The following is a 14,227-nucleotide window of genomic DNA, read 5'->3' on the forward strand; positions in this document are numbered from 1 at the left end:
CACAGCCGTCGACCCCGACGCACACGTCGGCCCGTCTCTGTCCCCCAACGACCAGGGCCTCCGATCGCCCGCCCGCCCGCTGAGCCTCCGTGAATCCGCCCACCAAGCCAATCGGCCGCCATCCGCCGTTCATGTATTGAGGCGATGCACATCAGGGGCCAGCGGATTGGAGGGATCTGATAAGATGGATTAGGATGAATTAGGAGGTTGGAGAAGAGAGGAAGTGGAGAGATGGCGGCGTGGGTGAGGAGAAGTGGAAAGAGGGCAGCGTGGCGGAGTATATATTACAAGGATTATTATTTTTCAATAATAAGACTGCTGGCGCCCTATTTGTTTGGCGGCAAATGGAAAATAGGGCGGCAAATGCCAAAATAATTACCTCCCAATGAAATACGGGAAACTTAGTCCTTATCATTTGGAAAAAATCTATTTATTTTTATTCTATACAGACAACCAGAAAAGGGCTAGTGGTCACTTGATCTATTATTATTATTATTTTCGTACATTCTGAAATGATTTTTCCAAGAAACATAGAATTCCATTATATCATATTATGCAAGGGGATTCTTGTGTATAAGGGCATCTCTAACGCTGACCGCTAAACAAACATTGTATTTGTCTTTGGCGATACGGTATCTGGTCATTCAACTATACCCGCATACATATCATAGTGGATTTATAAAAATTAGACGAAATTGATCTCATCTGTTCAATTAAAACCTAAAAAGACCTACATAGCTTGCAGAGGACGATGACCTCGTACACGTGGCCATCCTGGCCGGCCGCACCTCCATCGCCACTATGTCGCCGTCGTCGGAGTAATCCTTCTAGCGACAGAAGGGCGTACAGGCGCAAAGCCACGTCGGGCTGCCATCTGGTGCTCACGAAGGAGCCGCTCCGTGTCCTCCTCCATAGTGGTGAGCAACCGGTCGCCGGCCCAGGCCTCCGCGAGGTCGGGTCCGTGCGGAACCAGGTAGGTGCCTCTTCGGACTTGGCGGACACGAAGCCACGCGGCACGTTACGCCGCTCCTGCCTCCCTGGCTGTCCTCTCCGCAGCCAGTGGTGAACCCAGGAATGGGCATGGCCCCAAGCCCAAGCGAACTGGGCCAGGCCCCAGGTATCCTTCGTTGAATGTAGAACTATAGTGCTACAATCATTAAAGGAGATGGGCCTCATGCCCCAGGCCGCCGCCCGGGCTACCTGGGGCCTGAATCCGCCACTGTCCTCAGTCGACACAATGAGCCGCGGCAACGAGGAGTCGTGGTCACTACAACCAGCGAGGTAGTGGAGGAGGCGGTCACGCACCATCACGATCGCCGACGGCACCTCTTCCTTGACGGCCTTGCCGTGCAAGGAGCAGCGAGGTGGCAATGTTGTCTGGTCGATGTGGCCATTGCGGCTTTGTAGCTCTATTGTAGCGGCTGCATGGCAGCGAAGGTTGTGGCTTGTCCTTCACGCGGTGTCCGTTTTGAATGTCGTGGTTGTGTGGGAGGACTGCGGCTCCGTCTTCACGCGGCAGAGAGGCGGCGATGCCGGCTCCTTCTTCATGCGCGCGGTAGCACGGCGGCGGGGGCGGATCCTCCTTCACGTGCTGGTAGTGGCCAGGGAAATGCTGGACCACGGCCCCATAGCGACCGCTCCATCTGATGGACGAACTCAACGTCCATATGCGACGCGGTGAGGACGACGTTGAAGCCCTGCTTAAATAGACGCAACCGGACCATGCGAAAGGGACGAAAAGCCATGGGAAACCGGCTTCAACGCGGCGGTAGCAGTCGGAGTAGGCTTCTCGGTCGCCGTCTCGGCATTGAAGCGGCGTCGCCCGCTCATCCGGTCTTGTCACGTCGCTCTGACCGGCATCAGTTCCATGGAGTCACGTCCACTCTGGAGGAACGCTGGCAAGCATGAATGCACGACAACCATTTCGTGCCGAGAAGGTTTTGTGTGGGACTAGGGTGGTGAATGCGTAGGTGGTACTGGTTTGTATGCCTACAAAGCCACAATAGTTTGCAATTAATTTGCAGGAAAATGGACAAATGGACCAGTTTGCGGATCGATGGGGTACCGCGTTAGATGACAAATTGCACCCTTAATTGATTTACAACCCTCAAGTTCGAAACCAATAGCATTGCACACTTTTTTCTGTTCAACTTTCGGCCAAATAGGGCTGTATTTGTTTGTAAATTTTAAATTTTAATTGGTTCGGCAGAAACAACGATTGAAAAATTTCCAGGCTACTGATCATCATATTGTTGTCCTTGTGTAAAAAATTCATAATTTTCTGGACAATTTCTTTTTCGGTTCAAATTTGAGGCCAAATTTTGGTTGAAAAGAATTGTCGATTCTCTCGAAAGATGACTCCAAGTTTGATGAAAATTTCCCAGAATACTAGTCATCATATGCTTGTCCTTCCACATAAAAAGGACGTGTCGTTCCAAAGAGCACATTCCATGAAGTTTTTGGTTTTTCCCTTTAATGTAGATAGCCATGGTACGCATGTCTTCAATAAAATTTTGATTCAACCGTACACTCTTGGGATTCGTTGAATCAGTAGCATATCGTGAGAAAAGAGCACCCTTCAGATCATATCTATGCAGTATGTTATGGCCAAATAAAAGATTCTCAGTAATCATGAAACTAATCCTTGCCTCCTTACCATTCCTAATTTCCTTGACCTGCAATAGTAGTTAGAGAGAATTAGAACGTGGACATTAGATAGCGCGAGCATTAACAATATAACACGTTTTTAGTTTGTTAGGCGGTTATGTGAGTCTACGGAACTAGCCAGGGCTCCGCCTCCTCCTCCTCCCCCAAGAAAAAAAGTTAGGGTTCGTGCCTCTCACCGGCGCCGGTGCAGGTCCGCCTCGTCTCCAATGGCCCTAGGGTCATGGAGGCGTGGTGGATCCTGGCAAGGGCCGGCGGGAGGGCATCGTTTTTAGTCGTGTTTTTCAATCTTTTTAGGGTTTGTGTCCTACTTAGGAAGGCGAGACGGCGGTGGCTCCCTGAAGATGGAATAAAGGTCTCCCCGCCTACCCCCGTTCCGGCGGTGCGTCTAGCATCGTTGGTGGGCGTGTGGAGGTGTAACTCCGGCAGATCTATCGTTGGTGGATTTGCTCGGATCTCGTCGTTGTTCGTCTACGTTCGTGTGTCTTCGGTTTGGATCCTTTTGATCTACGTTATTTTTCATCGGCGGTGGTTGCTGTTCTGGGGTGCTGGTCCTATGGGGCCTTAGCACGACGACTTCCCGACTGTCTACTACAACAAGTTGTGCCCGGCTCCGACGATGGAGGGGCGATGATGGCGGCGCGCCTTCGGCTCGCTTCGGTGCTTGTAGTCGTCGCTAGGTGGTCTACGAATCTGGATGTAATTTTTATTTCTGGTATTCGTTGTACTGCCATGATTGAAGATGAATAGATTGGAAGTTTTTCCGCAAAAAAAAACAATATAGAGCTTTGCAAAAAATAAATAAGTTCCTGGACCTGATGTATTCCCAGAATATTTTCAAGGCAAGTAGGGTTACTTGGTGATTTTTCAGTAATCACCAAACTCTTTAATTGGTGATTTCTCAGCAAGCTGATCCTTCTCTGAAATTATGCCACTACGAGAATTGTCAAAATCCTGAGAAGAATTTATAGTTGCTTCCAGTCTTCCCACTCCAATATTCAGGACAGATAGTGTGTCCCCTTTGGTTAGAAGAAGAATCAATGAGAGATAAAATAGGCTTACCTCAAGTTCGTTCCTTTCTTGTGCAAGAATACTACTGACTTCCAAAAATAATCCCTCATATGTTCAACTGTGTGTTCTTCCCCATGGCTTCACCATAACATAGACAACATTTTAGCAGAGATATTTGCAGCCTAAAATATTGTGAATGCAGCTATCATACAATCTTCACAAACCACATGCAAAGTATAAAAAATATTGTATCCGGGTCCAATGTCTTGTAACATAACCAACCAAACACACTTTGGTTGTGCCCTGAATTAGTACGGAAAAAAGACAACAACCATAAACTATAATAAAGCATTCTGACTATGTGCTCCTAAACTACTATTAAAACCATAAGTAAATTGCAGCTGCATGCAAAGAACCACACCAGCCAAAATCTTCCACCTGTACTTCGGCCAGAATTGTTCTGAATACTGAATTTCCTACTGGCCGCCTGCGAAGGACCAAAACCACAATGCTCTAATCGTTTCATCCGATGATTCTACAACACCGATGTTAAATTATCTATCTGACAAGCAAAACTCCCTTGGTGACAATTTGCAAGTTGGACTCAGTAACGAATCTGATAAGACGTCAATCAGTTGCTGCATGTGTTTAGACCATCAGAAAAGGGGATTTTCAGGATATGCTACCACTTGCCTCACAGACGTGCGGTGGGATGCGCTGAAAACACAACTTAGGTGAGTGGCGGTTGCTGACTTTTTTATCAAAAATCCTACAAGACTGCAGCTTCACTTGCGCTATGGAAGTTACTATGTTCTTCAGTGTTATAAGGATAATTCAGCTTCATACATGCTACATATTGTATTAGTACCGAGTAGGTTATCCACTTTACGTCCAATGCTAGATACTTTTGGTTTTGGATGAATGGTATGTCTCTCACTGAGGAGCAGGGCAGCAAGCTCACTCCAGAATCTAGTTAAAGCATTTTAGGTGTCTCCATGTTCACCAGGACAACCAGTAAATGATCAAAACCAGTCAAAGGAAAAGCTTAGTTCAGTTCATCCGAACATATGGGTCAGCTTCGAAAATATGGTCAAAACTAACTTTAGCAGACTTCATTAAGAATATATCATCAGTATATAGCATGGTCATGAACCTGTCGTGAGTATACATGCCAGTTAACACATCAAAAAGAATATTAACCAGTGACTGCTGCATAATACCATTAGTATCAGAGATGCAAACCAAACAGATCCAAACATGAACATCAACAATAGATTGTCTTAATTTGAGATGTAAACATCCAAACATGGTGATTTCTGAAATTAAACAACGGAATCGATTGCTGAAATTAAACATTAACATGAACATGAACGTCCAAACACGGTGATTGCTGAAATTAAACAAGGGAATCCAAACATGATGATTTTTGGAATTAAGCAAGGGAATCGGTTGATTACCACTAACTGGGCAATGTGTTGGTGGAGAAGCTACTGGCGACGTTGCAACTAAAGTACAGTGTTGCCGACGGTGGCGCCCCTGACGCCTTCTCCTTGCCCTGATCCAACAGGGTAAGAGAGGCCGCCAGCTTGTACGATTAAGCTGCGACGTAGTGGGGCAAGGGGGGCGGTGTGGGGCCATAGATGGAAGACCAGCTGCGGTGGAGATCTAGGCGGCGCAGGGATGCAGGAGGAGGCAGCCCGGCGGCGGCATAGTGGGCGGAAATGCCAGCCCGCCTAGGCGGCGCACGGGTACAGGAGAAGCCAGCCCGCCGCGGTGGAGATTGGCAGGGGGACTACGCGGCACAGGGGGTGCAGGAGGAGCCAGCCCGACGGCGCCATAGATGGGCAGCGGAAGGTCGTGGCGGCGGGATAGGGTGAAGGAGAGCACGCGCTGCGATTCTGTTGAGTTCGTGGGAAGAGATGGGCCAAGGTTATTTCCATTTTCTGCCCCTTTTTTATTTGGTTTTATTATTTTATTGTTAAACTCTTTTATGTATCCTAAAACGTCTTTAAAATCGTCTCTACTTATTTACACATATAAAAATTAATAAATATGATATACCAAAAAAATAAGATTTGTGACTTACTATAAATCGTCCCAAGAAGCGTGTCTACATGCTAGATGCTTTCTAGTCTAGGGACGAATATAAAAGCGTCTTAGAAAAAGCGTGCCTACTGATATGTTTTGTTGTAGTGATGGTTGACCCTGATCTCACATTATTTCTAGAAGGTTGGAAACCACATATTCACAAATGGAGCCATTTCACTATCCATGCGATAATTTTCCAAATTCGGGGCAAAATACAAAATCTGTTTAAACATTCTAAGATGAAAGGTCTGGATAGTACCTCCTTGGTTGTCCCCCCAACAACCATTTTTATGTATTTTCATACCCTTATTTATTAATGAAAAAATGACTCACAGTAGGGGACTTACCCTACTGTTCTTTGGTCAAAAAAAAAGAAAGGTCTGGGTGTCTACTTAATTGGCCTAGTAGTTCGCAAATTCGGCGGCACACAGGTCAGGGCTGCAACCGCAGAAACGCATATCCCAGTTGCTTTGGACCGTGATGCGTGCACCTGTATTGCGGCAAAATTCGTTGGAAAATGGGTAGAAATTCTTACATGGGTGAATACAAGACAATATTACATGCTTTTCTATAACACATTTCGTTCATCCAACCGCAATGACTTACCTAAGCTTTGATTTCATTTTGGGCTCCAAGGGTTAACCCTGTTTGTTCAATCAACTTCTTTTCGACCAAACTTTGACCGTAATATTTTCCATTCGGTTTTCTGAATTTTGCAGTCACTGCTGGCCTGGATATTATATATTTATTCATTGTTGACGAATACAACTAGTGACCCTGAGAGTTAACCAACATTTATTTTAAGTTATGGAATCGACCAATGTCTTGTCTTCTGTATGCTTTCAATCTTCCCCTTGTCTTGTTCCTTTCTAGTGCGATCATGCAGATGTACTTCATTGCGGCTCCTACTCAACGTTCCTGCAACCGGTGCCGCAAGTATACGGCCAGTGCCGGTGGTTGTTTTCATTTCGCTGCAATTTGTCGCAGCCAAGAAAACCCCAATCGGGGTCAATGCAGTTTATGAAATGGAATTAAATTACAACGTACAAATCTTTAATCTCTCAGCCATGTGATAAAAAGAAATCAATGAAGGCGCAGCGGTCTGATGATTGGAACAGATACGTCTGACTATCTTGCCGGTTATTAAAGCGAAATTAAACCACAAAAAAGCCCCAAATCCAGGCGCTAGAAAGGCATTGCCGGGTTTCCTGTTAGGATCATCGTTGTTTTTTCACCGAAGAAACAATGTTAGTCAAACAAAGCTTTGCTGCACGTGCTGGACACGGCTTACCATCTTGGTGAGGTGGTGTCCATATAAACTCCAAGGGAACAGCACCACACGCACAGCTGAACACGACGCAGTACAATACCCTCTGAAAGCACGAGACACACGCACAATGGCAACCGTGGAGGTATTGGCGACGGAGGTTGTTGTCCCGGCGGAGGCAACTCCGGGGGGCACGGTCTGGCTGTCCAACCTGGACCTTGCCGCGCGCCGGGGTTACACTACCACGGTCTACTTCTACCGGGCGAACGGCGATCCGCCAGGTTTCTTCGCGGTTGAAGCCGTCAAGGACAGCCTCGCCAGGGCTCTGGTGGCATTCTACCCGCTGGCGGGCCGCCTCGGGCTCGACGGTGCCGGGCGTGTCCAGATCGACTGCACTGGCGAGGGCGCGGTTTTCCTCACGGCGTCCTCCGGTCACTACACTCTTGACGACCTGATGAAAGAATTCGTGCCATGTGGCGAGATGCGTGACCTGTTCGTGCCACCAACGCCGTCGTCGAACCCGGCGTGCCCCCTGCTATTGGCGCAGATCACGCGTCTGCGCTGCGGCGGCGTCGTCCTCGGCCTGGCACTGCACCACTCGGCCACAGACGCGAGGAGCGCGGCGCTCTTCGTCGAGACGTGGGCGAGCATTTCCCGTCGCTCCACCATGGACGTGCTCGTGCCGCCTTGCTTCGACCACAAACTGCTCGCCGCGCGGCACTCACGCACGGTGCTGTACGACCATCCGGAGTACAAACCCGAGCCAGCGGCTAAGCACACGTCCACCGTGTCGACGTACGCCAGCGCCATCATCACTGTGACCAAGCAGCAGGTGAGCGTGCTCAGGGCGCGGTGCGCAGGGGCCTCCACCTTCCGTGTCCTGGTGGCGCTGGTATGGCAGACCGCGTGCCGTGCGCGGGCACTTCCGCTGGACGCAGAGACGCGGCTCTACTCAATGATCGACATGCGGGCACGCTTGGTGCCGCCGCTCCCGCAGGGGTACTTCGGCAACGCGGTGGTCCGCACGTCGACGGCGGCCACCGTTGGGGAAGTGGTGTCCAATACGGTCGGCCACGGCGCCTGGCTGGCACGAGGCGCGACGAACCAGGGTGGCGACTATGCACGCTCGCTGGTGGACTACCTTGAAGGGGTGGAGGACTTGATGAACCTGCCTCGGAGCGGCATCTCGCGCGCGCACCTCCGTGCCATAAGCTGGATGGGCATGTCGCTGAACGACGCCGACTTCGGGCACGGTGCGCCGGCGTTCATGGGTCCTGCGCTTATGTACTACAGTGGCTTTGTGTACGTGATGAATGCGCCGGGAAAGGACGGCGCCCTCACGCTTGCGCTGTCACTCGAGCCAGAGAGCATGCCGGAGTTCAGCAGGTTGTTTGCGCAGGAGCTCGCCCGTCTCGACGCATGTGTAGCAAGTTCATAGTCGCACGTCCACGTCCATGCATGACGCCCATCTCCTAATGTACTCCCTCCACTCACAATAAATGTTATCTTGAAAACGACTTTATATTGTGCGACGAAATAAGTAACTCCAAAATTCAGCTCCGACTCAGAGAGAACCGGAAAACAATTTGTGTTTATAAGCCTGTCCTATTAGGTTGATTCGGAGCCCTCACATGAATCATGCATTGTCAGCATTACGGTGTACAGCTATGCATTGGTGATTGCATAGCATATCGATGAAATTTATTTATTTATGCAAAAAAACTTTTGGTTTGTTCATCTTTTATCATGGCAGTACAACGAACACAAAAAATACTAAAAATTACATCTACATCTGTGGACCACCTAGCAACGACTGCAAGCACTGAAGCAAGACTAAGACGTTGTACTGCCTCGCCGGAGCCGTGCAAAACTCGCTGTAATAATCAGTGGGGAAGTCATCGTGCTAAGCCCCCATAGGACCAGTGCACTAGAACAACAATCGTTGGGGTTGAAGAGTAGCATAGGTCGGAAGGATTCATTCTGAAAACACACAAACATAGACGAACTATGACCAGATTCGAGAAAATACACCGAGAACAGATCCGGTGAAGACACACCTCCACACGACCACCAAAAATGGTAGACGCACCCCTACGATGGGGACTAGGCAGAGAGAACCTTATTCCATTTTCAGGGTGCTGCCATTGTCTCGTTTGCCTGAGCAGAACACATACTTTAACAAAAGTCGAAGAAGCATCTAAAAAATGAAGACCTCCTGCCAGCAAGGGTCGGGATCCACTGCGCCGTCAAGGCCCTAAGGCGACCGGAGGTGAGACAGGCTAGCGGGAGCAAGAGAAATCTAGACTTTCCTTCCTATTTGAGTCACTGCTGCATGATTTGCTCAAAAGTTATCGGAATAAGATATATCCACTAGTTTTAAACCATGAGTTGTGTCCTGTTTCTGTTTCTATTGAGACTGGTTAGGGGCAAGTTGCCTGAATTTTTTTAAGGCAAGTTTAGTGACGCAGGTATGGCAAGTTTAGTTGTTAGGCATCGGAACTTTCTGTCAGATGGCAAGTTTAGGTGTTTTTTTTGTTTCATTTTTCATTTCGGATGGAACTTTAGTAGTAAAAAATGTCAGGGCCATACTTCTTCTTGCCACACGTGTGGCACTTATAGTTTGGGGAAATATATCTATGCCTATATTCTTTTTTCAAACAAGGTGACCATTAACATTTACAATGGTACAACATGGATAATTGAATTAATTACAATTGTAAACATTCAGAGAAACAAAGCAGTTAACATGGCAGTTCAAGTAAGCAAAGCAGGACAATCATTGCAACTTACTTCCTTACGACACCCAAATTTATTGGCTATATTTCCGTGGTAGCACTCAACTGGCACTAGTAGAAAAGGGGGCATTGGTCCAGGCCGGGTCAGCCCATTAGTCCCGGTTCAATCCAGAACCAGGACCAATGGGGGCATTGGACCCGGTTCGTGAGCCCCGGGGGCCGGCCGGACCACGTGGGCCATTGGTCCCGGTTCGTCTGGACCTTTCGGTCCCGGTTGGTGGGACGAACCGGGACCAATGTGCCTTGGTCCTGGCCCACCATCATTGGTCCCGGTTGGTGCCCTGAACCGGGACCAAAGGCTTCCCTTTAGTCCCGGTTCAAGCCACGAACCGGGACCAATTAATTGCCTATATATACCCCTCGCCTGCGAGCAGAGCACTCTCACTGCTTTGTTTTTCGTGGCCGGCGAGGAGAGAGCTTTGTGGTGCTATAGCTCGCCTCCTATGCACACGAGGTGTTCGATGGAATGCCCGAGCCACACTACTTAAGCTTTCTCCTCTCCAAGCTCGACCTCCAAGCTCCATTTTCCTCAATATTTTTCTAGGTTTAGCGGTCCGTCACGTCCCGTCCCCGTCTTCACCGCCGTCGATCGCCCGCGCCGATCTCGTCGCCGGCACCACCGTGGTGAGCCTCTTGTTCTTATCTTCTTTCTGAAAGGAATTTTTTTTACTTGTATGTTTATATAGATACTTGTATAATTTTCTTACTTTTATTATTGCATCTTATATAGTGCGATGGTTTTGGTATCCGCCCCCATCGTCCCTCGTCCTGTCTATGATTCGGATGTGGTATATATTATCTTTTCATAACTATTGGTTCATCTATTGTTTATGACAATTATGCCGACCAACGTGACATAGATTTTATTTATCTAGGAGGTTGTTGAACCGGAAATTCCAATCGACCCTATTGTCGAGAGGTTAAATTTAGTTGAAGAAGAAAACAATTTCTTGAAGGAAAAAATTAGAAAAATTGAGGAGGAGAAGATGATATAGGAGTTGCATGTTGCGGATGTCGTGGATGATCACAAGATCAAGATGGATGCAATGCGCTTGAAGATTAGAAAGATTAGAAAATATGCCATTCATACCGACGCTTGGTATCATCATGCCGTTGGATCAGTTGTTACATTGGTTGCGATTATGATTGCATTTGTTTTTGCATTGAAATGTTTTACATAGTTTCAATGTATGGTTTAATTAATTTAGATGCTCTGCAGATCTTTATGTTGTTAGATGAGAACTATGTATGTACTTTGGTTTTAATGTGATGATGAACTTCTATTAATTTGGTCACTTAATTATCTATTCATGATGTTCTGTAATGATTTTTAACACACTTAATTATATATAATGCACGCAAATGAACCGGCAATGGATGTACGGTTCAAGACACACCTCCAAGTACATTAAGGGCGTGCATGAATTTCTCGAAGTGGCTGAGGCAAACAAGCAGAATGGTTTTATGTGTTGTCCATGCCCTATATGTGGGAATACGAAGTCTTACTCTGACCGGAAAATCCTTCACACCCACCTGCTTTACAAGGGTTTCATGCCACACTATAATGTTTGGACGAGGCACAGAGAAATAGGGGTTATGATGGAAGACGGCGAAGAAGAAAAGTACGATGACAACTATGTGCCCCCTGAATACGATGATGCTACTGAAGATCAAGAGGAACCAGACGATGTGCACGATGATGCTGCAACAGGCGAAGCTGCTGAAGATCAAGAGGAACCAGACGATGTGCCCGATGATGATGATCTCCGCCGGGTCATTGTCGATGCAAGAACGCAATGCGAAAGTCAAAAGGAGAAGCTAAAGTTCGATCAAATGTTAGAGGACCACCAAAAAAGGGTGGTACCCCAATTGCGAAGATGGCAACACAAAGCTCGGTACCGTACTGGAATTGTTGCAATGGAAGGCAGAGAATGCTGTGCCTGACAAAGGATTGGAGAAGCTACTGAAAATATTGAAGAAGAAGCTTCCAAAGGATAACGAATTGCCCGACAGTACATACGCGGCAAAGAAGGTCGTATGCCCTCTAGGATTGGAGGTGCAGAAGATACATGCATGCCCTAATGACCGCATCCTCTATCGCGGTGCGTACAAGGATTTGAACGCATGCCCGGTATGCGGTGCATTACGGTATAAGATCAGACGAGATGACCCTGGTGATGTTGACGGTGAGCCCCCCAGGAAGAGAGTTCCTGCGAAGGTGATGTGGTATGCTCCTATAATACCACGGTTGAAACGTCTGTTCAGAAACGGAGAGCATGCCAAGTTGATGCGATGGCACAGTGAGGACCGTAAGAAAGACGGGAAGTTGAGAGCACCCGCTGACGGGTCACAGTGGAGAAAAATCGAGAGAAAGTACTGGGATGAGTTTGCAAGTGACCCAAGGAACGTATGGTTTGCTTTAAGTGCGGATGGCATTAATCCTTTCGGGAAGCAGAGCAGCAATCACAGCACCTGGCCCGTGACTCTATGTATGTATAACCTTCCTCCTTGGATGTGCATGAAGCGGAAGTTCATTATGATGCCAGTTCTCATCCAAGGCCCTAAGCAACCCGGCAACGACATTGATGTGTATCTAAGGCCATTAGTTGAAGAACTTTTACAGCTGTGGAATGGAAACGGTGTACGTACGTGGGATGAGCACAAACAGGAGGAATTTCACCTAAAGGCGTTGCTGTTCGTGACCATCAACGATTGGCCCGCTCTCAGTAACCTTTCAGGACAGACAAACAAGGGATACCACGCATGCACGCACTGTTTACTTGACACCGATAGTATATACCTGGGAAGCTGCAGGAAGAATGTGTACCTGGGGCATCGTCGATTTCTTCCGACCAACCATCAATGTCGAAAGAAATGCAAGCATTTCAAAGGCGAGGCAGATCACCGGAGGAAGCCCGCCATGCGTACCGGTCATCACGTACTTGATATGGTCAATGATTTACACGTAATCTTTGGAAAGGGTCCCGGCAGACTAGCTGTTCCGAGTGACGCTGGGGGACACGCACCCATGTGGAAGAAGAAATCTATATTTTGGGACCTACCCTACTGGAAAGACCTAGAGGTCCGATCTCCGATCGACGTGATGCACGTGACGAAGAACTTTTGCGTGAACCTGCTAGGCTTCTTGGGCGTGTATGGGAAGACAAAAGATACAGCTGAGGCACGGGAGGACCTGCAACGTTTGCACGAAAAAGACGGCATGCCTTCAAAACAGTATGAAGGTCCTTCCAGCTATGCTCTTACCAAAGAAGAGAAGGAAATCTTCTTTGAATGCCTTCTTAGTATGAAGGTCCCGACTGGCTTCCGTCGAATATAAAAGGAATAATAAATATGTCAGAGAAAAAGTTTCAGAACCTAAAGTCTCATGACTGCCACGTGATTATGACGCAACTGCTTCCGGTTGCATTGAGGGGGCTTCTACCGGAAAACGTCCGATTAGCCATTGTGAAGCTATGTGCATTCCTCAATGCAATCTCTCAGAAGGTGATCGATCCAGAAATCATACCAAGGCTAAGGAGTGATGTGGTGCAAGTCTTGTCAGTTTCGAGCTGGTGTTCCCACCATCCTTCTTCAATATCATGACGCACATCCTAGTTCATCTAGTTGACGAGATTGTCATTCTGGGCCCCGTATTTCTACACAATATGTACCCCTTTGAGAGGTTCATGGGAGTCCTAAAGAAATATGTCCGTAACCGCGATAGGCCAGAAGGAAGCATCTCCATGGGCCGTCAAACAGAGGATGTCATCAGGTTTTGTGTCGACTTCATTCCTGGCCTTAAGAAGATAGGTCTCCCTCAATCGCGGTATGAGGGGAGACTGACTGGAAAAAGCACGCTTGGAAGGGACTCAATAATATGCAGGGACGGATATTCTTGGTCTCAAGCACGCTACACAGTTCTACAGAACTCTACCTTGGTGACCCCGTATGTCGATGAACACAAGAACAGTCTGCGCTCCAAACACCCGGAGCAGTGCGGCGACTTCATTACATATGAACACATCAGGGCTTTGAGCAGTTGGTTGGAAGCACGTCTCAGAGGTGACAACACAGTTTGTGATGAGCTGTACTTGTTGTTCAGGGGACCATCTTCGACTGTTACGATTTGGAAAGGATACGAGATAAATGGGAATACATTTTACACGATTAACCAAGATCAAAAGAGCACCAACCAAAACAGCGGTGTCCGCTTTGATGCAACAACCGAGAGGGGAAAGGACACATATTATGGTTACATAATGGACATATGGGACCTTGACTACGGACATGATTTTAAGGTCCCTTTGTTTAAGTGCAAATGGGTCAATCTGTCAGGAGGCGGGGTACAGGTAGACCCACAGTACGGAATGATAACAGTGGATCTGAAAAATCTTGGATACAC

At 47.7% G+C, this 14,227-nt stretch overlaps 1 protein-coding gene across 1 annotated transcript; it reads left to right on the forward strand.

Moving 5' to 3' along the window:
- The first annotated feature begins 7,160 nt into the window (after positions 1 to 7,160).
- On the forward strand, positions 7,161 to 8,468 carry LOC123138606 (hydroxycinnamoyltransferase 4-like). Its single transcript, XM_044558562.1, has one exon. It carries the CDS (start codon positions 7,161 to 7,163, stop codon positions 8,466 to 8,468), a length of 1,308 nt encoding a protein of 435 aa, XP_044414497.1.
- Positions 8,469 to 14,227: the final 5,759 nt, after the last annotated feature.

This window comes from Triticum aestivum, chromosome 6B (genome assembly GCF_018294505.1).
Source record: "Triticum aestivum cultivar Chinese Spring chromosome 6B, IWGSC CS RefSeq v2.1, whole genome shotgun sequence".
Classification (NCBI taxonomy): domain Eukaryota; kingdom Viridiplantae; phylum Streptophyta; class Magnoliopsida; order Poales; family Poaceae; genus Triticum; species Triticum aestivum.